The sequence below is a fragment of the Acyrthosiphon pisum genome, chromosome A2, assembly GCF_005508785.2.
Source record: "Acyrthosiphon pisum isolate AL4f chromosome A2, pea_aphid_22Mar2018_4r6ur, whole genome shotgun sequence".
Lineage (NCBI taxonomy): Eukaryota > Metazoa > Arthropoda > Insecta > Hemiptera > Aphididae > Acyrthosiphon > Acyrthosiphon pisum.
Genome location: NC_042495.1, coordinates 58,709,361 through 58,737,354, shown reverse-complemented (window position 1 = coordinate 58,737,354; position 27,994 = coordinate 58,709,361). Strand labels below are relative to the sequence as shown.

Below are 27,994 nucleotides of genomic sequence, written 5' to 3'. Positions count from 1 at the left end.
TGAAGACATTATAATAATATAATAATAGTGCAGGTCGCAAGACTTGAAACCAATATTGGATACTGATTTAGAATACCGGTTTAAATCGTTCAAAACCGAAATCGAAAACAAAATCGAAAAAAATCAATACCGGTAATCAAAATTGAAATCGGGAAAAATATTTAAGGTTTTAAGCCCTGGTTGAAACACGTGTGTTTTTTAGGTTTGGAAGAATTTCAATTGGGCACCCGTAGGTTTCTACCATGCTCGGTCGGGGGACGGTGGCCTAACTCTCTGGGCAGTTGCCTGTCCAGAGAAAGGAGCTGCCCGTGGTCGAGATTCGAACCGGCAACGGTACAAGTCGGAAATTCGATCGGCCACTCCGTCCCCCTAAATATATATTATAAATTAAGATAAATGTACAGTACATTTTTTTTAATAGTATAGGTGCAAGGTGTTTGATTGTTCAAATGTTTATTTTACATAAATGTGTATGACAAAAAATTAGATAATACTCAAGAACCATTATGTTACAACTTTTTGTTTTTTATTTTATTAAAAATGTAATATAAAATAATTCGTTCAATAATGTGGGTAAATTTGTAAAAAGTAAAAACTAATAAGTAATTTGTATTATAATGTTAGAAGTGTGAGTGGCATTATCATTATGTATATTTTATTCAATACAATTTGGTGTTTCATAAAAAAATTGATATTATACACAAAAAATTAAAATTGACAATATGTTTCACTATAATTATTTGTAAAGACAAATTAATTGTAATCAGTGGTGTATTTTCGGGGAGGGGGGCCCTGGGTCTCGAACAGAATGGAATAATATGGAATAATATAAGTAATTATTAATTCATAACTCATATGTATTTTTATAATGCTATACACTTATTTATTTTTTAGAACCCCCTCACAAAAAAATTTAAAAATACGCCACTGATTTTACTATACTATATTGTATTGGCTTATGCGATGACATCTAAATGAAAGGCATGAATCCTTGAAACATAAGCCATTGGTTAGAACAACTTTATAGATGAATATATAATATTAGGTACTTAAAATTATATTGAACGCTAAAAATAAATTATTGTGTAATGAGAGATTATATTGATTAATAGTTAGTAAATCTTGTTCATAAAATCGCGTATCGTATACCTAGGTAATCCGGATCAACTATATATAATTGATATGTGTGAAGTGTGCACTGTACAATAATTGGTTTTATTATAATGATTTTGACATTATAGATGCAAAAAAATACAAACTGATGGAGAAGAATGTTGCGAATAGAATAAACATTCTAAATAAAATCTGTAAAACAACAATAATAAAATATTTATATGTCATTACCAAGTATTATATTTTACACTGAACTACAATAAATATTAAATATAGATAGGTATGTATTTTTTTTTTTATAAAATATTATGTAACCTATTTGATTATTACAGGCACACACACAAAAACGTTAATATACGAGATGGATACTGTATGTGGTATTGTGGTCTGATGAAATATAATTTTTCTTGATTCATTATATTTATTAATTATAATGTACTTACTTGGTCTTGCCACTGATTGTCGAGTTTACATTGTTTATAGCCAATTGTTGTAAAAGAGACCGAACTATGAAGCGGTATCCATGTCTGAGGAAACCATTTATTAAGTATGTTATCCAATTTTTTCCGCCACAAAAAGCTTTTACGAGCAACTAAATCACGCATCTATGAATAGAAATTTAATTAGCTTAAAATTCGTTTTATGTAATTTTCAGTAGAAATTAGCTAATAGTATTGTCATATTAATCATAAAAATTCATTACTGTAATAAAAAATGCGTATAAAATCATAAATTGGTCGAATTTGGTTAGGTACCTACCAATTTCTTCGTTTATTTTGAAGACAATAATATAATATACATAATATTACATATTATACGTTTATGTCTCAGATTATTTTAGTCTAAATTCGATTATAGATTATGGAGGTATTGGATAGTGAAAATCATTTTTAATTTATTCCAATTACTAAGAAAATTGTGATAGATTTTCTAGTACAGAAAGTTTGATAAAAAAAAGAAAATATTAAAAACTTAAAATAAAAGCTGCTGTACAGTAGGATTTGAGTGCCCCCTTCATTGAGTAGGTCTCACTATGATGGATACGTTTAATTTGAATTAAATGACAATTCATCGCATACGAAAAAAGTATAGAGATGGTCATTCTACATAAAAAAGTTTATTAATTTATAGAAATTAATTTTACTATAATAGTAAAATTCTATGTAAACTATAAATAGACTAAAACTTAAAATGTACTGATCTAAATATGTATTTTGAAAATGTCATTTCGTATAGTACAATTCGCATGAAGTCCACCACCACATTTTTGAATCACAGCAAAATGAGAAAAATTTTTATTCTTATTGTTTAAATATCGCGTCATATCTATCAGCGTGATTGAATTTAAGTTTAATACAATCCATTATACGTTGACCCACTTGTAACCTACTGTACAGCAGAGCAACATCCACTTGCCCGCTTTTTTTTTTTAGATTCTGAGTGGAACGATAAATGTATTGATTTTACAATGATGTGTGTTTTTTAATTTTTTTATTTTTTTATTTTTGTGTCTGTCATCACGGTTTGGGGCAGTAAAACTGCTTCGATTTTCTTCAACAGTATCTTGTTTGATGGAAAAATGAATCTAGTTTGTGCATTCAGGAGGTAAAAATTTGTAATTTCCAATAATTTTCAAAAGCACCATGAAAAACAAAAGAAAAATTAAGGAAAAACGGGAATTTTTACGCAGAAGCTGTTTTCGAGAAACTCGATTTTGGTTTTTGGTGTAACTTTAAAACAAATGGTTGTAGATAAATGAAATTTTCACTGATTGTTTATATTTCCATTTTCTATACATAATAAAATTTTCAAAATATTTTGATTTATTTTGAACTATTTAGGTACATTTTCAGTTTCCAATTTTATTAATTTTTTTTCTATGAATGTCAATAAAACTTTATTTGTTGTGTAAAAATACTTGAAAATGTAATACATGGCTCCTACTATATTGTTACAATGACATTTGAAAAATATTAAAAATCCTTAGTCACAGTTTTTTTTTATTAGCAATTAAAGTTCAAGAATTGACAAAATATGTAAAAATCACGAAAATTAGCAAATTATTTTGAGTTAAGAATTCGAAAAAATTTTTCTTTTTAAATCTAAGATTTTAAAATGTATAACAAGATTCCACATAATATTATCTACCTTTGTCAAAAAAAATGTCTACAAGAAAGTCAAATTAAATTTTTATGAGCGTTTGAAATTCATATTTTTACAACATTTGATATTCGCTCAATTTCTCATGTGACGATTTTCTTATTTTATTGTAATTAAAAAACGAATGATTGTAGATTCTTAAAAATTTCACTGAATGTTTATATTAGCATTTTCTATATACGATAAAATTTTGAAAATAATTTGACTCTTTTTGAGTTGTTTACGGACATGGTCAGTTTTCAGTTTTTTTAGTTTTTTTTTTCTATAAATATCAATAAAGTTTTATCTGTTGGGCCAAAAAGTGTAAACATTTAATACAAGGCTCCTGATATATTGTTACAATAGCTGTTGAAAAATATTAAAAATACATATGCACTAATTTTTTTTACAAGCATTTAAAGATCGAAATTTGACCAAATTTATCAAATTTAATTTAAATTATTGTTTTGTAGTTAAAATTTATAAAATGTTCAACTTTTTGTATCTAAGATTGAAAATTTAAAACGAGATTCCACGGTAATTTAATTAATTTCGTTACCAAAACATCTAAAAACTACCTTACCCAGTTATTTGTATAGTCATTTTAAGTTCAAATTTGGACGAAATTACATATTAAAAACCTAGAATAACTATTTTAGTTATTTTGTTGTGATTGTATATTGTTTGTTGTAATATTATTCGTGGGTAGGTATACTTGAAACTTCTAAAGTATACTATTATATATCTATGATAGTATCACGGTTTGTTGTTGATGCTTAACGCGTTATGAGTACCTAATAGATATTGTGATATGATTAATTTGGAATTTATTATAGCCTATAGGTATCTGTTATAGTCCAATTTTTTTTAATATTATGTCTTATACCTTGAATGACATACTGTCTCAGCTCAAAATCGTTTTTCTTATACAATGATATTATATCATTGAATTCAAATTTAATACCATCCATTATACAGTGACCCACTTGTAATCTACTGTACAGCAGAGGGACATCCACTTACCCACCTTTTTTAATTTGGCTTTAAGCAGAATATTCAATGTCTCTAAAATGCATTACAAAAAATATAATTACTTCAATATAGTTGTAAAAAGCTAAATCACTGATAGCTTCCGCATCTTCAATTCTTCTCAATGAAAACGTTTTAATAACATTTTTTAAATCGTGGTCGTACTCTTCGAGTAGTTGGTTCAAAATTGTACAATCTTCGAAGCCCTTAAAATTAAAAGTTGGTACATATATAATTGTATATACGTTATGTATGAATTTTTGAAAAATATTGTATTTTTAATAAACATATTTTCTTTTGGATTTTATTTTATACTTACAGCATTCATTCCTTGACCATAAAAAGGTACAATAGCGTGGGCAGCGTCTCCCATCAACAGGAAATTATCATTAACGTGGTATGGATTACACTGTAAACAATACATAATAATCCTTTATAAATATACACTAAATATACATTTATTCTACATTTTTTGGTCAGCAGCTCTGATAAGAAAAAAGTATTTAATTTTATATTTAAAATAGCATCGGCTTACTTTAATAGAAATAAGAGTTCGTGCTTTTCCATTTGTCACTTGGTTTAATAAATGTTCTGGTTGAATCAAATCCATAAAATCCTTAAAATATTCGTTAAAAAAACGTAAAATGTCTTCATTTTCTGATTCTAATATCAATGGAAATTGATCCATTGGCATGAATAAAGTGCAAGTCCAAGATTTATCTTTATTCGGTAATGCTATCAACATAAATGTACTTCTCGGCCAAATATGAAGATGTCCTGGAGCTAAGGTATCCTACAATTTTTCAACGTTATTTCTTATATTATAAAATATAATTTTTAATTTGGTTTTTCCTTACTTTTGTTGCAGCTGATGGTAAGCTTATTTCAAAATAACCATGATCTATATATGTCTGTGAAAAATTAAACATTGGCTGACGAATCATATGTTTACGAACTACGGAATGAGCCCCATCGCATCCAATAATTACGTCTGGTTTTACAGTTTGTTGTTGGTTTTCTAATGATCTAAAAGAAGTATGAAATTATTCATACAAATTATCTTACAAATTACAATATTAAATCAAATCATAATAAACTTACTTTTGAAATGTTAATAGTTTAGCATTAAAATCAACATCGACGAGTTTATGCGAAAAGTTTAATTTCACATTTGGATATTTTTCGAGTTCTACAAACAAAATGTGATTTTTATTAGGCTATTTAAATACCCAAAATATTAAACACATAATTACTTGTTAATAAAAATGCATTGAGTTCTTTTCTGCTAACAGAGTACAAACACTGGAAAATATTAACTGACTCAATTATTATAAGTAATTGTTATTTTATTTATATATTACTTTTCATAAAGACAATACGTTATCTTGACTTTATCAACTAAACTTAGTAGTAGTACAAAATAGAAAATACATTTTTTTAACATTACAAAACAAATCATAGTAGTTTTAATATTTTAAATAAATTGTTTGTGCTAGGAAACTAATTTTTAATACTTAGGTGTATCAAGTAGTTTGGATTCTGAGCAAATGCAAGATAGCAGATGTATTTTTAATCAAATGTTTTATTATAATTTTTGTAAGTATGTCTATAATTTTTTTTTTTTAATACTAAATGGTATGATACTCTGATCCTCCTGGTTACCATGTTTTTATTACACAATTGTTCTAGAAACTCTCACATATTATTTATTATATTAATTCACAAATAGGATTACATTTTGATAAAATTGAAGCAATTTTGGGGCGTCTATAAGTATTTTTAATAATATTGCAATTTTTCTCGTTACTCTATTACATTTTCAATAGAGTTTCACTCAGAAAAGTTTTGGTTTGATTTTGATTATTTGAAAAATTGTGACTGACTTTTTAAATTTATTTTATATTAGCTACAAGCCTACAAATAAAAGAGAATAATCTAAATGACTAATAATCAATATTTGATTAATAATAAAAATTATAGTTTATACGACTAGTTACTACAAAAATGTACACAAAATTGGTACCTTGGATTTGTTAATATCATACATAATGCTATATGTATGGCCATCAATTGAATGGATCATTCGACCATACATAGGTTCTGTGAGTTCTTCAATGACAATATTATCGAGTCCAATAAATCGGAGAGCGTTAATGCCTCTTTCTGACAAAGCCAAGTTTATAGAACGTCCAGACGTTGATTTATCAAGTCTAATATCTGTAATAATATGATTTTATATAATATGTAAGACGTATCTATAGGTATTTATGCACATATAATAAAATACTTATAATTTTTTATTTAAACTTAAACAATTAAATACTTATTTATTTTTTCATGCAACTAACTATAAGTATTTCTACTTTTAATGGTTAAAAATATTTTGATATCGCTGTTAAAATGTTTTATTTTATTTTGAGTGTTCATTACACTGCCATTTTAAATCAAAGGAAATATTGTGGGTTTTTTCCCCGGTGACAAATTTATATGTCTAATAGGGTATAACCAATTTGCACCAATATTGACCCAACACAATATAAGAAAAATTTGTAATATGGATCAATATTTTTTAAATGTGTTTATAATTTACACCAGAGTTCAATTCAACTAGATTATTCATTTGACACTACTTACGGTTTACACGTTTCAATAGTTGAGTACAGTAATACTACATTACTTATATCGATACTGAAATATGAGAAGTACTAACAAAGAATAATATTCCCAATTTAAACTAATTTTGTATTGCTACAGTTTTAAATTTACTCGACCAGCGGTTAATGAGACGTTTCCAACTTAGGTACTGAAAATATTAACTTAATAGACAATAAATTACGAAGTCAATATCCAAGTATAGAAATAGACAACAAAATAAACAATAACAATTAATATTAAAATATATTTTTTTTTATTGTTAAGTTATCTTAGTTGTAAACTAGTGGCTTTTAAAAAAAGTTTTTTGTTTATATTTGAGTCGTTGAGTCTCGTTTACCTAAGACCGATCAACCAGGTAAGCTATCAACGATATAACCGAATTGGTTCTCGATAATCGAATAGGTACTTATATAATCGATATTAATTTTGATGCAGCTTACAAACCCTGTTTTTGGCTACCTATACGGTGTTACATAACTTTATTTTAGCACGCATTACAGTCTGTCATCACTCGTCAGATATATGTGTAAGTATTAAGAATTAATAATTTTAAATAAAATAAAACTATGGAGATTTCGAAATTTTCGAAATTTTTTCATCTGCGACTAGTATTAGTACTTAGTAGGCACCTATATTGGATATAAAGAGAACTAAATTTGAGAAAGTGATTCACAATGGCTTATGTCCATTTGGCATTGTAGAATTATTATAGTGTTAATATTTTTTTTAACAGACAAAATTAACGAACCTTTAAAAAATTGTGTGTTTATTATAGTAATATAATATATTGCATTTTATATTAGTACTTGTCAAACAATTGGTTTATGTTTCTATAAAAAGGTTTTTATACGTGTAACAGATACCTACCTATATAGTCTGTACCCACAGCCCATATAGGTATATTAAATGATTTATAGGTAGTTGTATAAAAATGGTATTACACCAATAGGCAATAATATATTGTTTTGTATAAGCTTATTCATCATATATATTTTGTACTATATTTAAAACTACATTATAACAAATATGGTCTATAATTGGGGTTTAGAGTACCTAGGTAATTACTAATTTTCATTATCTACGAAACGGATTTACATGTTTTAATACTTGAAAAATAGTTTACCTGTTCGACTTTCGTAGACGGTAACGTCATATCCATTTTCTGCCATAAAACATGCACACAACGACCCAACCTAAATAAAAAGACATTACATTTTTTAACGTTATTATAATTTAATTTTAATAAATATTATTTACTGGTCCGGCTCCAATAATAGCAATTTTAACTCTTGAATGAGTAAACATCTTATCAGGTTCTAATCTACGAGAAAACTAAATTGAATTGAAGACTTTTTATTAGACAATTGTATACATAATATCGTAATTTATAATATACATTTCAAAGAGGTTAGAGGGGGAATTGTTACGTAACGTTGAAAATAATACCAATACACCAATCAGCGTAGAAACCGTATAAAACGTATTGCAACAAATGTGAAGTTGTATCTATGTCCTCTGAAATAGTATATCAAGGGGTGTGTGTGTATGTGGTGTAGTTACCTACAGGAGCAGTAAAACAGCTTCTATCTTGAACGTTAAGTTTGGTTTTCTAGTATAAAATTGGATTTCGGTAATACATTGGGGAGGTCAAAAATAAAAATGTCCAGTATTTTTAAAATAATCGAGAAAAACAAAACAAAAAAAGCGGGTAAGTGGGTGTTGCTCTGCTGTACACAGGACCGGATCTAGGATTGTGGGGGCCCCAGGATACATATAACGTTGACAAACTTACTACAAAAGGTAGGTACCTATTTTATGGGCGCTTCTTATTAATTGAATCTTGTGAAAGCCCCGTGCCCCCTCCCCCTTATACAAGTGGGTTACTATAATGGATAGTGTTAAATTTGAATTCAATGATATAATATCATTGTATAAAAAAGACGATTCTGAGTGAAAACGGTCAGTTATTATTGTGAATAAAGTAATTTATATATTTATACCCATTTACGTGGAACCTTGTTTTTAATTTTCAATCCTTAGCTATAAATGTTGAATATTTTATACATTTTTAACTACAAAATAATTATTAAATTTTAAATTTTATACATTTTGTCAAAATTCGATCTTTAAATGCTTATAAAAAAAATTGTGCTTATGTATTTTTAATATTTTTCAACTGCTATTTTAACAATATATCAGGAGCCTTGTATTAAATTTTCACGAATTTTTACCCAACAAATAAAATTGATAATTATAGAAAAAAAAACTAAAAAAAATGGAAACTGAAAATGTCCGTAAAGAGCTCAAAATAATATAAACATTCAGTCAAAATGTCATATGTATCTACAGTCATTTGTTTTAGAGTTACTCCAAAAACCAAAATCAATTTTTCAAAAATCGATTTTGCGTACGAATTCCCGTTTTTCCTTAATTTTTCTTTTGTTTTTCACGGCACTTTTGAAAAATACTGGACAATTTTTACTTTTCACACCCCAAAGTACGTATTAGATTCACTTTCCGATTAAAAAAATACTGTTGAAGATAATCTAAGCACTTTATAACTGTCCTAAAAGGTGATGACAGACACAAAAAAAATTTAAAAATTCGCTCAGAATCTAAAAATAATTAGCAGTGACCCACTTGAAACCTATACTTACTGTATAGAAGAGCGACCACTACTTACCCGCTTTTTTTTTTTAGTTTTTTCTTTTGTTGATATAAAAAGGTATGCTAGTTGAAGAAACTAAAAAATTGTATACAAGGTTCTTAAAAACTCTCACCCTAATCAATATCGAAAAATATCAAAGATGCTTTTGCACTATTTTTTTTGACATTTCATGTTCTAACTTAGATAAAATTGGATATTTATGTTATAATTCAAAAAATATTAAACGTAGGGAATTGAGACTATTTGCCACTACGTTTACAAAGTATGTTTTTAACACATTAAATACCATGAACCTAGGTATTAACAACACCGTTCTTCTGTAAGTGTTATAGATTGATAAGTTAATAACTAAGTCAATATATGCGATTATAATGGCTTAAAATATTATGCTATAAATTAATTAAATAAATGTTAGAGATGCGTGCATAATTTCAGTTTTATATACCAGTTTTAAGGCAAGTTAGGTTAGGTTAAGTTATATATACGAGTATTTCATTTTTTATTTATTTCATATTAAATTTGTGACGGTCAATGCAAATAATAAGTGTCATTATTATTGTGTAATAGAAATGTATATACACATATTTTAATGGATTGTAATTTTCACTAAAATTAAAATCCATTATTCTTTCGATACTATGTTAGGTACACCGTGTACACGTTTCAATAGTAGAGTATACGATATTAAGGTAATATTTAAAGTAATAACTAATAACTAATAGTAATAAATAATAACGAATAACTTCCACAGAATATTCCATTTAAATTTCTTAATCCACTCACACCGACATCGTTCAACAGTAGCGTCAGTATTGACTTTAAAGCTACCTTATATATAACAATAATAATATAATAAATTCGTTATTTTTTATCAAAACCTAATGAATCTATAATACTGTGTAATAACACAATTGCTACTGGTAGTTAGAAATCCCGAAAAATAATTATTGCCATTTGAGTTTGTTAAGTCTCGACGTCACCGAGAGTACCGACGAAATAATCGAATACATGCATATTATAAATAGATACTCATTTTGGTGTAAATTGCAAACACTATTTTCAACTATCTACGATGGTGCAAATTACATAACTTTATTTTGGTGCAAATTATAAACACCCATTTTTATATTATGTGTGTACTGAGTAGTGACTATAATAGTCACACGCCAACTATCACGCCACCGTGACCGCCTCCGTTATTGTTGAGAAGACCCAAGTTGACGATAACTGCTTTCAACAGCTCATATGTGACACACAGTGCACAGTGCACCACCCTATGGTCTTCACTTTACATAACCATTAGCCCTAAATAAAATGAAGTGATAAGAATTTTTTTCAATATCTCTCCAACATAAGAAATTGTCTATACCTATACAAATAACTTAATTAAAAACGAAGGTACCTACGTCATCGACAGTACCTACCCACTTACACTTCTATACTTCTAGGTAGGTACTACTTTATTTTCCCCGTCTTTCGTGTAAGTTGAGAACGACCAATGTGGTATTTTGTTTTTTTTTTTACTAAAACCATAGTCCATAGAGTAGTCAGAGTAGACATCCATAGAAGTCACTCCTACGAAGGAACTCGCAGTAGCGGCCAAGCATTGGGCGTGAATCGTGATGAAACTGTTGAATGGTAAATACTAAATTCTCACCATAACTCGCTTACCTAATATGTTTTAATTCTGAACATTTAAGGAGATATTCAATATTCAAAATATTTTCAAAATTGTCATAGTTTGTGTTAGTAATAATTAGTACCTAATTGATTAAAAAATTAAAAAAATTAAATTGAAAAAATTAGTTATTAAGTAAATAACTCACCAAATTACAATAAACATTTTTAGAAAAAAAAGGCAGCGAAAAGGTTAAATAAATAAAAAAATAATAATAAATAAAAATAAATGTAGTTGTATATTATATATTTAATCATCAAAAATACTGTAAAATTAAATGAAAAAAATTTAAAAAAACGAAAGTTTTTTTAAAAAGACCAAAAACTGACCTAAAATAAAATCAAAAATTCTAAATATGCAAAAAATACTTTATAAAAGTTTCAACATTTAATTTACTCAGTGGCGTTTCCAGTAGGCCAGCATAGCCCCACCACTCCGAAATTGTAAGAAATAATTTTTCAATGGTCTATGAAAGTTACTGCAAATACATAACCACACAGAAACTAATATCTAAAATAAATCGTCGACATCAGTATAATAAACTTATGGGAGACCCTAGTTAAACCCGCAAACGTATTACCTGCCCCCCACCCCGTAAAAAAAATCCTGGCTACACCACTGAATTTACTATCACATAATTCAAACTTTGTGTTAAGAAAATTGTATCTAACACTGATGTAACAAAAAATATATATTTTGCTATTTCAAGTAAGTTTACTGTTTGCTATTACTACTACTAATGTGGGAACGTTTAAAAATTAATATATATTTAAAGCCTATATTAAAGTATGATATTACTGTATTATTAAGGTATTATTATTTACACCTAAATTATATATATATTTAACGCACTTATACCCATTATTATTTTTTTATTGATCTTAACTCTTAAGTATCGGCAATTATGGCCATTAGCCATTAAACACCTAGTTAAATTTTACATTACAGTACAATAAACCTATACTTACCTACCTATTAAAAAAAAAATCAATATGTCCCCCGAGCATTTTTTTAAACCTAGCTTATAACATTAAAATTGAAGTATATATTAATTTGCCTATTTCGTTTACGTTTATGGTTACTGCACCGCTTCTAAGGGTCGTAGTGTGATGTATATTATATAGCCTTGTAAATTATAACCTTTATCTTACGTGAATAGAATTATTCAAATCGGACTGATACCTAATTCTTGAGTTTAGCGTATTCAAACAAATTAACTCTTAAGGTTTATAAATAAATATATGTTTATAGTCTTACTTTTTTAGTGTAAATAATAAATATGGAATGCATAAGTATAAGGTAATTAAATCAATTAACTTTCAAAGTCTAATTCTTATAGGTAGTATAAAGTCGGATATATATTTAATACTAAAATAATATTAGTTTCCAAACTAATGCAGAATAATATAAACTGTTGTAATATAATATAATAAAAATCTATCAATTACATTGTTCTGCGTGGCTGTTTTTGTTCAATATCTCAAATTTAATGAAACCATACTTACACATCATATTATATTATACATTTATTGTTGAGAGACATGGGAAACATGAGAAACATCTAGGTACTTATATTTTTTTAGTGACTCATTTAATTAGTATAACAATATATATTTTACGTTCCTATAATCGGCGTTTTAATGAATACGTGAGTTTCACAATGCATTTTTAAAAATTGTACTCTATGAATGACGATGTTCAATGAATTCGATTCTTGTATTAAACAACATAAAAATATATTTTTTTGCAGGGATCGAAACCGGTTTAACCGGTTTTCCAAAAAACCGGTTAGAACCGCGGTTTTCTCATTTCTGAACACCGGAACTGGAACCGGAACCAAAATCTTTGAAACACCGGTTAAAAAACCGTAACCGAAACCTAAGACCTTAAAAAACCGTTTTCAAAACCCAAACCGAAACCATAGAATTGAAAAACCACTCTTGTACTGTTCTTGAAAAACGGATTAAAATTTAAAACTAATGTCGGTTTCTTTGAATTCCATAAAGTTAATTATATTATTTGTCATTCTACTATTTTTATATGAAGAAATTATTATGTTTGGATTTATTGATAAAAATCCCGATGCAGTTACTGAGTATTACGAAATATTAATATAATATATATTATTACTAAATTTATGATTGAAAATTGAAAATACAAATAATATAGTGTGATGTTATTGTAATATACAATTAAATATTAATGTAAGTAATCGAATAATGATCTCAACCATAATATGGCAACATAATATTATGTCGAATGCAAAAGTAGACATGAGGCTAGGTGGACATGGTGTAAAAATATTAAATGTGAGTCAAGAAAATAAACTTGTTATTAGGCGCATGAACATTATAATAATATAGGTAGAGAATTTATAAATAATAACTAATAAGCAAACTCTATATTTTAGAGAGGTACACTAATATTACAAATCAATTTATGAATTTCGATCAAAATATGAAACAAGAGCATTTGGTCTTGAGTACAAACCACGGCGTTGATCATTTACAATATGTCAGGTAAATTGTTATTTTTTGCAAATAGGGTCTCCATGGAGAGTTCTTCAATTTTTTTTTTTTTAATGAAATTAGATCTAATAATGCACTATTTGACTGCATTACACAACTTGGTTTGTTCAAGATAGCACGATCAGTCTGCATTTGTATGAGATGTAAAATTGAATGTAACTTGGCGGCCGTACAACACTGTTCGAGCTTGCTCGAAACTCTCACGGGTGTAGGAGTGATTAGCGGCGGCGGTTCCCAAACGGACTATTGCCCAGGCACAGTACGCGCGTTAGCTAGTCATGCGGCTGCTGGTCAGTACCAGTCTTCCGTTCCAAAAAAAAATCGTAAAATATTAACAACTTAAATTAACGTATTGACGTACGTAAAAAAAAAACTTATTCTCGATTTTAGCTCTTTTCCGCCGCCCTCGCACAATTTATTGAAATATCTCTTCTCCGCCCGTACGACCGTCGCACGAAACACTCATTGATTTATCGATTCTCAAACTAATATGATTCGATTCACGTGGCACGGCTTCCTAGCCGTGATCGCGTTTACCGCGATCGCATTCCAGCAGCACGTGACCGCTAAAAAAGACTTACCAGTCAGCGGATCCACGGCTTCGGCACCAGACCCGCCGGCATCCACGTACCGACCGAAAGACCAAGCAGAGCCGATAATAGAGGAAGTGACCGCCAAACAGCTGGAAAGGGTGTTAAACGAAAAGGACTACGTTGCCGTATTTTGGTGTAAGTAATGCGATGACACACATTTTTATTGGCATTATTGCATTATTATACCACCTAGGTATTTCTAATAAGAAAAGTTTAAAATATAATTGGTGTGTGATTTACGATGTGCAAACAAGAGGTTAGGTCACTTACACCACGTGCACAGATTATCATATTATTCTTATTTTATTTACACCCAGGTATATAGCACAAAAATATCCTATAAATTACGTTTAAATAACTTAATCTGGAAATAAAAATAAAGAGTAGAGCAAAATTACTGGTAAATCAAAGGATTTCAGTGGACAGTTAGTAGCGTATGTCAAACGGGTGGATGTTGATCAAATACTATTTTAGTATTTTACAATATTTTGAGAGGTATACAAAATACAAATATGATTCAATACTACCTTCACTTTATTTCAGTACATGATTATGACGTCTCCAAAATTATGTATTATTAAATGTTACAAGAGAACACTGGAGTTAGAGCAAACTTGTTCAGCTATTTGGCAAAATCTATTAATCTTGCCCCAAATTTTTAAGTTGGTGAGTTGGCAGCTGCATATATTATGAGTCACTGGCTGGGATTTCAATAATAGGAAAAAAAATTAATCTGTTTGAATGAATTGCCAAACTATTTTGTTAAAATAACAGAGATTTGGTTATAATTATCGAAAAAAATTTATAACTTAAGCATTTAAACTGTTTAACCAAATATTTTAATAGAAAATTCGTAAAATCGAGGAGGCGAACAAATCTGTATATATTAATTGCAAAATATGTATGTTAATATTCAATGCCAAATCGTAATATGATACGACTTTTATGACGTACGTTATTATTAAACACAGTGTTTGTTTTTATATAACTTAATGTATGTAAAAATATACGTGTGCGATTTTTTATTTGAATGATTTTAAACAGATTTGGTTTTGGCATGGGATAAAGTCAAATATCGCTAATGGAATATTATTAGTGTCAAAGAATAAAAAAGTACACTGTTAATACTGATATATTATTATGTATATCAAATATATATATACATATATATTGATGATTTTATTAATAGCCCTCCTATTTAAAACATTATCGTTTATATAAAATGTAACCCAAAAGTTGAAAGCTTCAATACGATGGGCGCGCGAAATTTTGAAAAAAAAATAGCATCATAGAATAGTGGTTTCTATTGTTGGCAGTGTTTTCGAATTGTTTAAGAGCTGACCTTTCTAATGGAAGTATTCCGGTGGAGAAGAGAGAGAAATTTGGATTGTAAGACGCGCGACGGCCATGGTATTATTATGGTTACACTATCCCCTGACTGCTGTTGACGATTTTGCGGAGGCCGAGCGCCGGAGATAATAATAGCACACGCCTGACTCCATCTGAGGTAGTGTGGACCGTTTCATTTCATCTTTGCTGAACTGACATCACGCAACAGCTGTTTTTAAATGTTATAATCGGAAAAACCTCCGCTATGACAATTTATATATGTATAGGACATAGGTACATATTTATATTTTTAGGGTTTTAAACGTCTACTGTTTTATTGCAATTATTGTTCCTAGTAAATATAAATAATTACCTACTTTCCTTATTTACACACGCAACGTTCTTTTTTTAGACTATTAAACTATTGAATACAAAATATGAAAAAAAGACAATTTTTCCCAATTTCTTACTTAATTTCCAGAAAGTATCAAGGACAAATTAAAATAAACATTGAATACAATAAATTTGACACAAATTAACTATTTTTGGGTAGAACGAGCTCTGCTCAGAATATGTAGGTAGGTAGTTCCAGTGTAACAATAATTTATGAACATTTTTTAAGGTAAAAAAAATAGTACAATCCTATTTTAATATAACTTCGGCAAAGTATCATCATATAATAGGATTATTATTGTTAGTTACCTATCACAATATAGTTTAACGTGACAAATTTCTATGTATAAATTATGTAATTAGATAAATAAATTATTATAAACAGTTTAACTGTATTTTAAACCTAGTTACAAGATACAGAATATAATATTACTGTATATTGAAAAATAATAATATAATATTATGTATATCATATTTTTGTTTAAATATTTTATTAATATTTTTTTATGACGTTATTATACAAAATGATTACAAATAAAATTATCCACCATGGTATTATAACGTATTATCTTAGTAAATGTAAGTTATTTATAAATTAATATTTTTATGTTATTTAAAACACTATAATATTTCATATGAACAGGTAGTTCTTATCTAACTATATTTATTATTTTTATTTTTCTGAAGATTATCTTTGTAACTAACATATTATAATTATAGTTACCTTGTATCCAGGTAGTATCTAGTATCTACCTCCGTATTCTATGGTACCCTTGTGTTTTGTAAAATATTAAACAAATAAACAGCTTTAGATATAGGCGAGATTTAAATTATTTTAAGACTTTCTTTTTCAAAAAAATATAAAAACAAAAAAAAACATAATTTAGACCAATTATTGGCAGGCATTAGTATTTAGTATAATTAAAATTAGTACTAAAACTAAATGTTTAATAGCTTGCTGTTGATAACAGTAGTTGTCACTTGTTAGTTGTCATTACTTATTATAAATTATGTAAGACCCTTTAGATCTAAAGATAGGTCATATATTATTATTTACTTGGATTCGTTCTACGGATGGGTTATGCTAGATGGGTCTATTGTAGCATTTGTAAGTATATGAATATGATTTTAAAAAATTAGTACTTTTACGCAAATCGTTATCGAAACATAATTAGAAACTAGAACAACATATTTTTATATTGTGAAAACTGGAAAACAAAATATCAGTATCATAAACACGAAAATAGATTATTGAAACGCATATATACGTATTTATAAGCCCACTCTCGTATAACGTATATTCGGATTATAAATTGATTGTTTAAAAGCCATATAAAACAAAAAACATTATTTACTTTAAATATGATAATTATTATAAAGAACATAATATTATTATAACAATTATTACCATGACGTTTGTCACGGTTTTTTTTTTTGTTGATGTGTGTATAGGAAAGATACAACAAAATGTGTGTAGTGTCCTCAAAATCTAATTGAATAATATATTATATAGGTAGGTAGAAAGTAGTATTTAGAAAATTGACGCTTAACACTTAAAGTGTAACTTTTGATAATTTAATATTATTCGGAATACATAAATGTAATATTCAAAGACACTTCAACTAGAACTGCTCAGCTACCTACATCAAAAGTTAAACTATATTAATTTAAATAAATGTTAAATAGATGGGAGCTTATATAAACGAGGACAATTTTCACATAGGACCGTATTTTTCATTGTGGGTAGAACACCAATATATTTTGGTATCAGCTATTTTGATATTATATAATAAACTATAAAATACCTACTCCAAATAGGTCACGCTATAGAATAATATTAGGTACCTATACATAGTATATAATAGGTACCTACCTAATTTTCTAAATAATATCTAATGAAAAGCTATATAAACCAGGAAAATATAAACAATTCTTATACTCAAAATACAATAGGTAGTAGGTAGGTACCTACCTAAGTATTATGAATAAAAAATATACATAAACAATATATTTTACTCGTCACTGTATTTGCCCTAACCTAAGTATTATGAATAAAAAATATACATAAACAATATATTTTACTCGTTACTGTATTTGCCCTAGTTTATACACCTCATATAATATTATATAGGTGGTAACTGTTCAAACTGTTACTTAAATATATAAGGGTTTTAAATTTTTGAAATATCAAAACCAATAGAAGAAGAACGAAATCTCAGATTTTTAAGTGCCACAAAAATATCAACATTATATTATTTTAATTTTAAATTGTTCTAAACAAAGGCTAGTACTTAAATAAATTATGGTACACAAATAAATAATAATTTAATTACAGAAAATATGATACTGTATATTACAAGGATTAAAATAAAAATGAAAATTTTCGGTTCTAAATTCAATTTTACTTATCAATATTATTTTTTCTGATTTAAATTTAGAATAATAAATTGATTTTATAATTTTATGATTTTTATATTATTGCACAATACGATTTAATTGTTTACTGATTTATAATTAAATTTTAATCGTCATTTTTTTTCAATTTAAAATATCACTTACATTTTTACGATTTAAATTTAAATTTCTATCTACAGGAAACCCTTCGTAGTTAGCGCGTTCTATACGCATAGTTACGCACGGCTGTGAAATACTGAAATAGACATAAATAATTAAACGATATTAGTTATTTCCTGCTTATTAGTTTAAGTTATTACCCACTGATGAATAATATTGTAGATTTATTAGCTATTGTTTTAAATTTAAATTAATTTTTTTTTATACTTTAAATCGTTTTATATAGGTATACACATTTTAAAACGATTTTTATTCCTTGGAATATTCTTAACAATTTATATCGGTATTTAAAATCAATTTCCAGCCCTTCTACATTATCCATATAATTTGCATTTTGTGTTTATTGACGAGCCCATTTTAATATCTTTAAATTATTAATAACAAATATGGCAATTTAAATTTTTATTTTATGATTTTAAATATTATACTATTGAATGTTGATCTACAAATATTGAATATTGAACTAATATATTTAAAGTTTTAACAACACATTTTCCAGGTTGCCCTTCACAATTCTTATTTAAATATATCAATTACATATTTGTATAATCAATATAAAATATTAGAAGAACATATTTAATTTAACAAAAAAATTAACTTTTTAGAAATTGTTTTTATATAGTAAGTGTTTATTATTAAAACTGTAGTAATAGTATAAGCGGGTCTATTATTAAAATAATCACCTTTTATATTTAATATTTTTGTGTGTAACCATTCTATATGGATATAAACTACTATTACTAAGGTTTATAAAATCAACATTTTGTTTTATTTTTTCCCCGAATGATTTTACATCTGAATATTTAATCATCGATTTTTTTTCATACAACAAAAATATACCCATTTTGTAATTATACTTTAATGTCAATCATAAAATGAACTAGAATAGTTCATTAACCATTGATAATTGTATAAAATGAGACTATTTATATGATTGACATTCATTGACCATTGTAGGTAATTTATTAACAATAGGTACGATAGAATTTAAAATATATATATTAATAACATATTTTGAATATGAATAATACATTATAATTATTTTTATTTTGAGTAAACACTAAACTTATGTATTGATACATTTAATATTTACATACATAGATACCAGAAGCTGTCATACTTGTGACAAAGTACTAGAAGAACTTGAAAATATTGATGATGATACTGACACGTTTGGAGTAGATTTTGTAAAAATTAATGATAAAAGACTGGCTAAACATTATGGAATAAAAAATTTCCCAGCCCTCACTTACTTCCGAAAGAAAGAACCAATCATTTATGAAGGTGTGTACATTTAAAATCATCTTTTTTTATTTAACTATAATAGTTTTGTATAATAATTATAGGAGACCTTATGGATGAAGATTCAGTATTAGAGTTTTTAACTAGTTTAGAAGCTTTAGATTTACCAGATCGTATTGAGGAAGTAAATTCAAAAATATTACAGAAAATTATTGAAGATACGGATTATGTAGCTGTTTTGTTCTGTAAGTAAAATTTTTCATTTATTTTCTAATACATTATAAAACAAATAAAAACATAATACAAAAGTATTTAAGACATTGAAATCGATACATTACATTGAATTAGGTCCTGAACGATCAGAATGCACTTTAAAGGATATCCGTAAGTGAAATGGTTGTAAGCTGTTACCCCAATTTCAGCTATTTACCTCAGCGCCCCCTTTAGAAATGTATAACCTTTCATAGCTTTATCCATGCAATATAGCGAGATCATTTATCTGATTTTTAATTTACATAATTTTATCGTTAATATTATGATTGTTGTTTTAGATAAATCAGGCTGCAAGAAATGCGCAAAAGCGTTACAAGAATTGGAAAATATTGACGATGAAGCAGATCAGCTAGGGATTGGATTTGTAAAAATACACGACTCGAGTTTAGCAGACGAGTACAATTTAGGGGATTTACCGAAGTTGGTTTATTATCGGCATCAAATACCAATTGTCTATGAACGTCAGTGGTTTGTCAAAAGACACATTTATATTATAAATTATAATATTTGTATCTATACAGTGTATATTTATGAACATGGTTGTTAAAACATAACATTTCTCATAATTTAGATGAATTAACTAGAGAAGAAGATGTTCTCGAGTGGTTAGTACAGAACAAGTCTACAGGAGATGAAGAAGATGTTATTGAGGATGTTACATCAAAAACATTAGATACACTTATTGGTTCTGTTGATAACCTTGTTGTGTTGTTTTGTAAGATTTACTAGTACCTACATTTTTTTTATTATATTATGGATTATGAAACTATTGACAATTTTTCAGACGATAATGATGACGAAGATTCTTTAAGAGTTTTGAATGAGCTGGAAAAAATTGATGATGATTGTGACCGTCATGGAATACAGTTTGTGAAAATTGAAGATCCACTAGCAGCTTCTTCATTTGGTTTAAATTCTGTCCCTGCAGTTGTCTACTTTGAAAAACAAATACCAAACATCTATGACGGTGACATTGAAAATGAAGACGCGTTATTACATTGGCTTATTGATCAACTTCAAAAAGATGAAATTGAAGACATTACGAATGAAATGATGGATCGTCTTATTAAAGAAGGAAAAAATATTGCAGTTCTTTTCTGTATGTATTTGGCACGCATAAATAATATAGTTGTATTAAAATGAACAAATTATAATTTATACTTAAACTTGTAGATGACAATAACGATAAAAAATCTCAAAAAGCATTAAATGAACTTGAAAACATTGATGACGAATGTGATTCACTTGGAATTGTATTTGTGAAAATTGATGATGATGAAGAAGCAAAGCTCTATGGAATTGAAGAACTACCAGCTTTATTATACTTTGAAAATGGTGTACCAACACTCTATAATGGTATATAATATTTATTCATTAAATAGTCAAATATACAGTTGAATATTTTAATTTATATTTCAGGCAACTTGGAGGATGAAGACAAAGTATTGGAATGGCTTAGTTACCAAATAAAACACGACGAAATAGAAGATGTAACTGATGAGATGCTTGATATTCTAATAAATAAATTATCAAACGTGGCTGTATTGTTCTGTAAGTTAAAAATATTCAGTACTTAATAAAAATAATATTTTTATACACAGGTTAATTTTTAGATGATAAAAACCAAAAAAAAAGCCAAAAGGTTTTGGTTGAGTTGGAAAATATTGATGATGAATGTGATCAAAGTGGAATCGCATTCGTAAAAATTTCTAATATTGATGAGGCTCGAGAATACGGCATAACAACAGTACCAAAACTTATGTATTTTGAAAAAAGAATTCCTCATCTATATAATGGTGATTTACTTAAAGAAGAAGAAGTTTTAAGTTGGCTAATACACCAAAAAAGACATTCGGAAATACCTGAAGTTACAGATGAAATTGTCGACAAGCTGATTGAGTCTGAAGCTTACTTGGCAGTATTGTTTTGTAAGTACGGTTTTTAAATACCTAAGCTGTTATTATTATATATCACAATAACCACAGAAAGGGAAGTAATTTTGATTATTTTTGTTTGTGGATTTGACAAGTTACAATTAATATATTCAATTTAATTACATTTAGATATATAGATAAAGGATAACTGTTTTATATTGTAAACTTAGTTTCAATTTTTATTTCTGTAAAAACAATTCTTCATAATTTACATACATACATATAAGTATATTGTTAACATTTTATTATTTAAATTGTTTCATTAAACATGTTTTAAATAGATGATAAGGACGATAGAGAAGATATTCGTATATTAAATGAATTAGAAAATATTGATGATGAATTGGATAAAGAAGGTATTGTGATTGTACGGTTGGATGATGCGAATGAAGCTAAAGAGTATGGCATCGATCATTTACCTACGTTAGTATACTTCGAAAATAAAATTCCCGCTATTTATGAAGGTATTTCATTTTATATCATTGCATAATATAATTTATAAATTTGTACAATTAAAATCACATAATTTTAATCTTAGGTGATCTTATAAACGAGGAACAAGTATTAAAATGGCTCATTGAGCAAAAAACTACTGCAACCATCGAAGAAGTTACTGACGAGATACTTAAAACCCTTATTGTTGATCATGAATACGTTTTGGTTTACTTTAGTTAGTAATTTAAAATAAATAATTTATATATGTATTTATTCTTTATAATCTAAAATATTTATTTAATTTAGGTGGGAGATGTGAAGAAGGAGAAGAATGTGATAGCATTCTCGACGGGTTTGAAAATATCGATGATGAATTAGATGAGACCGGAATAGTATTTGTAACTACTGAAGATGCATCAATTGCTAGAGAATATGGACTTAGGGCATTCCCTTCACTAGTATTTTTTAGAAATAAAGAACCATTAGTTTATACAGGTGATTTGGAAGATGAAGATGAAGTATTGACTTGGCTAATAGATGAAGAAACTCTTAAGGTGCCTGGACGTATTGAAGAAGTTAATACTAAGATGTTGGAGAAAATATTAAATGAAAAACAATTTGTAGTTGTATTTTTTTGTATGTTTTTTCAACAAGCATACGTTGTTTAAAGACTAGTATAGTAATGTATACATTATTTTAGATAAAGAAGGAGACAAAAAAAGTCAAAAAATAATATCAGAGTTGGAAAACATTGATGACGAGTGTGAGGAAAAAAACATTCAATTTTTAAAAACTTCAGATGAAGGAATAGAAAAAGAATACGATCTACCGGGTTTACCAACATTATTGTTTTACAGAAACAAATTCCGAAAAATTTACTCAGGTGAACATTTATATACATATATGTATAATATATTTAAGAGAGTAATTAAACAATTTAATATTGACTTATTACCTTAGATACTAATACATAGTAAGTATGATACGTGATAACATAAACATATTATGTTTAACAGGTGATTTGATGCACGAAGAAGCAATTTTAGAATGGGTTCTCGACTTGCACGAGTCTGAACCAGATTTTATTGAAAGTGTTGATAGAAAAACTCTGCAAACTTTAATCAATGATGTTGAACACTTAGCAGTTTTCTTTTGTACGTATAAAATATAATACATTTTAATACATGCGTACAAACTATAATAGGTATGGGAATTTCCAATAAATTATTATTTGTAACCATAATAATATTTAGAATATCAAAATTATGGACCCCAGCTTTAAGTTGCTTACATATTCACAATTAACTGATTTTAATCTACCCATAGGCTCTACTACGTATAGGTATTCGACAAATAGATTAAAATGGCCAAATTACTTAAGTTTTTAATTTTATGTATATTTATTTTTTTCTTTATCAATCCTTAATATTATAAAAGTTGTATAGAATTTATAACATAGCATAATTTGTATGAAACCCCTACATTATAGACTATAGTATTAAACCTTTATAGCTAAATAGTTGTCAGCAGCAGTTCTATCTTATAAGTTTCTTAAATTCAGTGTAGGTAGTTAGAAACACTTAATTGAAAAAAAGTTAAATATTACCTATATTGTGTTATTTGACAAAAACGACGGCCACTTATCAAATAAGTGGTCGAGTGAGTACCTTTTGTTTTCTTTGATAAAAATGTTGAATAATATTTACTCATAATTAGGTATGTATTGTAAGTATGTAGGTATTTAATAGAAAATGCATAGTCATCACAATATTATTATTAAAAATAGATGCGTATATATTTATAGACGATGATAAATGTGAAGCTTGTCCTAGTATATTGGAAGAGTTAGAAACTATAGATGATGATACTGATAAGGAAGGCATTCAATTCGTCAAATCAACTGATTCAAAGTTGGCGTCAGAAATTGGCATTTTTAGTTTTCCTGCCCTAGTCTATTATGAAACGGGAGTTCCTATCATGTATGACGGTAAGTTGTTGTAATTAAATAAGTGTCAATTCTTAATGAAATAATAAAAATGTTGGATCAATGTAGTAATAAATTACTTGATACAATACCTAATCATAGGTATAATTATAAATTATAATGATAAAATACTTTAAAATGAATATGTTTTTTGATTATTTACTAGTATTTATTAGGTACATTTACTTTAATATATTTAATTGTATTTTATAATATTTTTACAATAAATGAGATAATATCTATAAGTATATTGTAACCATAAAATTAAGTTGAGTTAATTTTAAATTTAATACTACCTACGACATTATAATAAAGACAAATTTAATAATAAGTGTCATATGATGGAATGATATAATGATAATGTTGGTATATAATAATGATATATAGATAATATATTATATAAATACCTAAATAATTATAAAAAAACATTTTATTTGTGTTGGAATAACATTATTTACAGTTGTTGATGTACCAACAATGATATAAATAGCTCTGAAAAAAATATTTTTTTTAAATTATTGACTTAAAGCTACATTATTTTGTACATAATTTGTGTTTCTATTGGTGATTATGTCCTATTATGTTACCGTCAATATTGGAATTTTCGTCAATGTAAGTAATGATTGAGTGTCTGGGCGATGTATGAGTAATGCAGGTGGCAACAGACATTGTTGATAAATGGCGTACCGAATATTTCCGTAATTGATAAGTAAAGTCTTCTATCGTTATTTTCTTGAGTTGATTATCGACTTATCGCTTACGAACTTTAAAACATACAGTAGTTGCCACTTATGAGACTAACGGTTAATGGACTTATTCGCTTATTGGACTCAAACAGGCTGGTCTCAATATTTACACGTATACTTATACATATGGGAAAAATTCGTCTATTGGACTCACTAAATGTCAACTACTGGTCAATGGGGTCAATGGGTCAATAGTTTTAAGGGCATATTTCCTCAATTTTTAGTCCATTTTCCCGATTTTATGGCTTGTATTTTGACGGAAGAGAACGCCACACCCGTATGTGTTGTCTCCGTCTTACAAACGCATAACATACCAAATTTAGACTCAGAAATTCAAGTTTTATGCCGTTAGCTTAAAAATTAGAGTGAATCGACCTATTATGAAACTTAATGGTAAGAACATTATCTATGTATTGTTGGAAGTTGTTTTACGATAATTCAGTTTTTAAGTAAGTTATGTGTGTATAATAAATGTCAATTAAGAATGCTCATAATTTACTTAAAAACTGAATTATCGTAAAAAAACTTCCAACAAAACACAGATAATGTTCTTACCATCAAGTTTAATAATAGGTCGATTTACTTTAATTTTTAAGCTAACGGCATAAAACTTGAATTTCTGAGCCTAAATTTGGTATGTTACGCGTTTATAAGACGGAGACAACACATGCGAGTGTGGCATCATCTTAATACTATTTCCTTGACTTATCTCATCGATAAATGTTAACGAATTAAAAATAATTTTTACAACATTCAAAGTCGTTATTTACGAAACAACATTTTTGAAAAAATAAAATTGTTCGAAGACAATATGCTAATTACGTGTTAAATATTGGAACAAAGAAAAATGTTGAGAACTTGAGACATGTGTATCTAACCTCCTCCACTTTATTTTTGATCTCACACTTAAACCATGCTATTTAAATGTAAATTATTTTCCAAATTATTTTTTTTTAATTTCCACGTATCATGGGGTCAAGAAAATGAACGTATTCAAATTGGTTAACAGATTGCCTTGTTAAATAAATATAATAATATGTTTTATTAGTAATAGTGATATTATAAATAATAACTAGATAATAAGTACCTATATACTCGTAATATAAGAATACATGATTTAATCAATTTAAGTAATATTTATTATATAGTTTTAATATTCTTGTTAAATATAGCTCAATTGATAATCAATTTTAGTCATTTTATGATATTTCTAAGCAATGTCAACATTGACTAACCGAATTAGCCATTGACACTATTTGACAGTAGGCAACAATGATTGGTCATTAGTCAACATACTCAATTATTACGTACAGAAAATTACTGATTGCCAACGTTGACAATAACATAATATATCATAATATCAAATATATACTTATATTATATACCAGTATATTGTGTATAAAGTTATAGTTTTTCCTTTATCAGTTTGATCAGTTTGATAGACGTTAAGATTTCCCTAGGTTAAGAGTACGTGGTACCCCCATGTGTTGTCATCGTCTTACAAGTGCGTAACATAGCAAATTTTACGCTCAGCAGGTCATCTGTTGGTTTAAAAATTAGGGTGACCTCTTCTAAAATTTAAAGGTAAGATTATTGTTTAGGCAATTTCTTAGGTTTTTTATTACATTTTAATTTTAAAGCGAGTTATGAGTATTTTAAGATGTACGGACAATTTACAGTTTTAAAATACTCATAACTCGCTTTAAAATTAAAATATCATAATAAAAAGCTCATGAGGTTGCCTAGATAATAATCTTACATTTACATATTATAAGACGTCAATTCACTCTAAATTTTAAACTAACGGACCTAAACGTGATCTGCTGAACGTAAAATTTGCCATGTTACGCACTTATAAGAAGGATGAAGGACAACACATGGGAGTGCCACGTCATCTTAGTACAAAATATCTTTAATATGTTTTTATGATAATATTTTATTATGCCATATAATTTTTCTCCTAAATCTTAATGATTCCAAGGTAAAGTTGACAAAATAATATTATACGAACACAGTAGTCTGTAGGTACGTAGCTACTATAAATTATAATAGTAGGTAATATCCTATTACAATATTCGTTAGACGATGGCACGGTTTAATCAATATTGAAATCCAACGAGGATATTAGAAATACAATTTTCTACTAATCGTATTTATATATATCATTCTGTCATAAATTATTGGATTGTATATAAGCTCGTGTTGGGAATGTTCAGATTACCTTAAGCTTTTTTCGGGTTAATGCAAACGTTATTTGTGTGTATTGTAAAATATATATATATTAGTAGTCATGTAGATGTGAACCTACACGTGTAAAATAGTTATATCTATAGTCTATATTATAATATATATAAACTCAATATTTATATAGATAATAGTCAATACGAATTATATGTAGGTAACTCAAGACACTTGCAATTAGTCGATATATTATATTAGTATTTAATAATATTTCATATTTATATACGCAACACCTATGAATGTATTAAATACATAAATATAATTCTAATTAATATAAGCATATAAAATATAGTGTGCATATGTATTGTATGTAATTTGTGTATACAAATAATTATTGTCTAAGATAAGAATTATATTCTATCAACTATAATATTATTATATTGTACTTAGGTAACCTTAAGAATAGCGGGAAAGTGTTAAATTGGCTAATTGATCAAAAA

At 27.3% G+C, this 27,994-nt stretch overlaps 2 protein-coding genes across 8 annotated transcripts in view; one reads left to right on the top strand and one right to left on the bottom strand.

The window, feature by feature from the left end:
• Window positions 1-504: 504 nt before the first annotated feature.
• Window positions 505-8,310, bottom strand: LOC100166533 (kynurenine 3-monooxygenase). Its single transcript, XM_029490920.1, has 11 exons — window positions 8,194-8,310; window positions 8,060-8,129; window positions 6,305-6,498; window positions 5,535-5,583; window positions 5,383-5,470; window positions 5,139-5,307; window positions 4,817-5,074; window positions 4,601-4,690; window positions 4,347-4,487; window positions 1,557-1,718; window positions 505-1,305 (listed from the first exon to the last, which is right to left on the bottom strand). The coding sequence occupies exons 1-11, from the start codon at window positions 8,239-8,241 to the stop codon at window positions 1,219-1,221; spliced, it is 1,356 nt and encodes a 451-aa protein (XP_029346780.1). The 5' UTR covers window positions 8,242-8,310; the 3' UTR covers window positions 505-1,218.
• Window positions 8,311-11,146: 2,836 nt separating this feature from the next.
• LOC100161052 overlaps window positions 11,147-27,994 on the top strand; it is a 33,152-nt gene continuing 16,304 nt past the window's right edge. The window contains exons 1-18 of one of the 7 annotated variants that reach the window (XM_029489513.1): window positions 11,227-11,242; window positions 13,693-13,801; window positions 13,874-14,100; window positions 14,201-14,538; window positions 19,801-19,983; window positions 20,046-20,186; window positions 20,493-20,675; window positions 20,786-20,929; window positions 20,999-21,313; window positions 21,388-21,570; window positions 21,634-21,765; window positions 21,828-22,142; window positions 22,430-22,612; window positions 22,687-22,818; window positions 22,890-23,219; window positions 23,284-23,466; window positions 23,600-23,737; window positions 24,388-24,570. In XM_029489513.1, the coding sequence (XP_029345373.1) occupies window positions 14,301-14,538; window positions 19,801-19,983; window positions 20,046-20,186; window positions 20,493-20,675; window positions 20,786-20,929; window positions 20,999-21,313; window positions 21,388-21,570; window positions 21,634-21,765; window positions 21,828-22,142; window positions 22,430-22,612; window positions 22,687-22,818; window positions 22,890-23,219; window positions 23,284-23,466; window positions 23,600-23,737; window positions 24,388-24,570 (2,983 nt within the window). In that variant the 5' untranslated portion in view covers window positions 11,227-11,242; window positions 13,693-13,801; window positions 13,874-14,100; window positions 14,201-14,300. Of the gene's footprint in view, window positions 11,243-13,474; window positions 13,592-13,680; window positions 13,802-13,873; window positions 14,539-19,800; window positions 19,984-20,045; window positions 20,187-20,492; window positions 20,676-20,785; window positions 20,930-20,998; window positions 21,314-21,387; window positions 21,571-21,633; window positions 21,766-21,827; window positions 22,143-22,429; window positions 22,613-22,686; window positions 22,819-22,889; window positions 23,220-23,283; window positions 23,467-23,599; window positions 23,738-24,387; window positions 24,571-27,994 lie in introns of those variants that run through there. The other 6 variants (XM_029489512.1, XM_029489510.1, XM_029489509.1 and 3 more) reach the window with 6 other exon arrangements.

Excerpts from the sequence above, each read along its gene's own strand:
- LOC100166533 (XM_029490920.1), bottom strand. The coding sequence starts at position 8,241 with ATGTTTACTCATTCAAGAGTTAAAATTGCTATTATTGGAGCCGGACCA. Across the intron at positions 5,471-5,534 it reads CAATGCATTTTTATTAACAA|AACTCGAAAAATATCCAAAT; the intron begins GTAATTATGTGT and ends TTTTGTTTGTAG. Across the intron at positions 5,308-5,382 it reads AAACTATTAACATTTCAAAA|ATCATTAGAAAACCAACAAC; the intron begins GTAAGTTTATTA and ends TACTTCTTTTAG.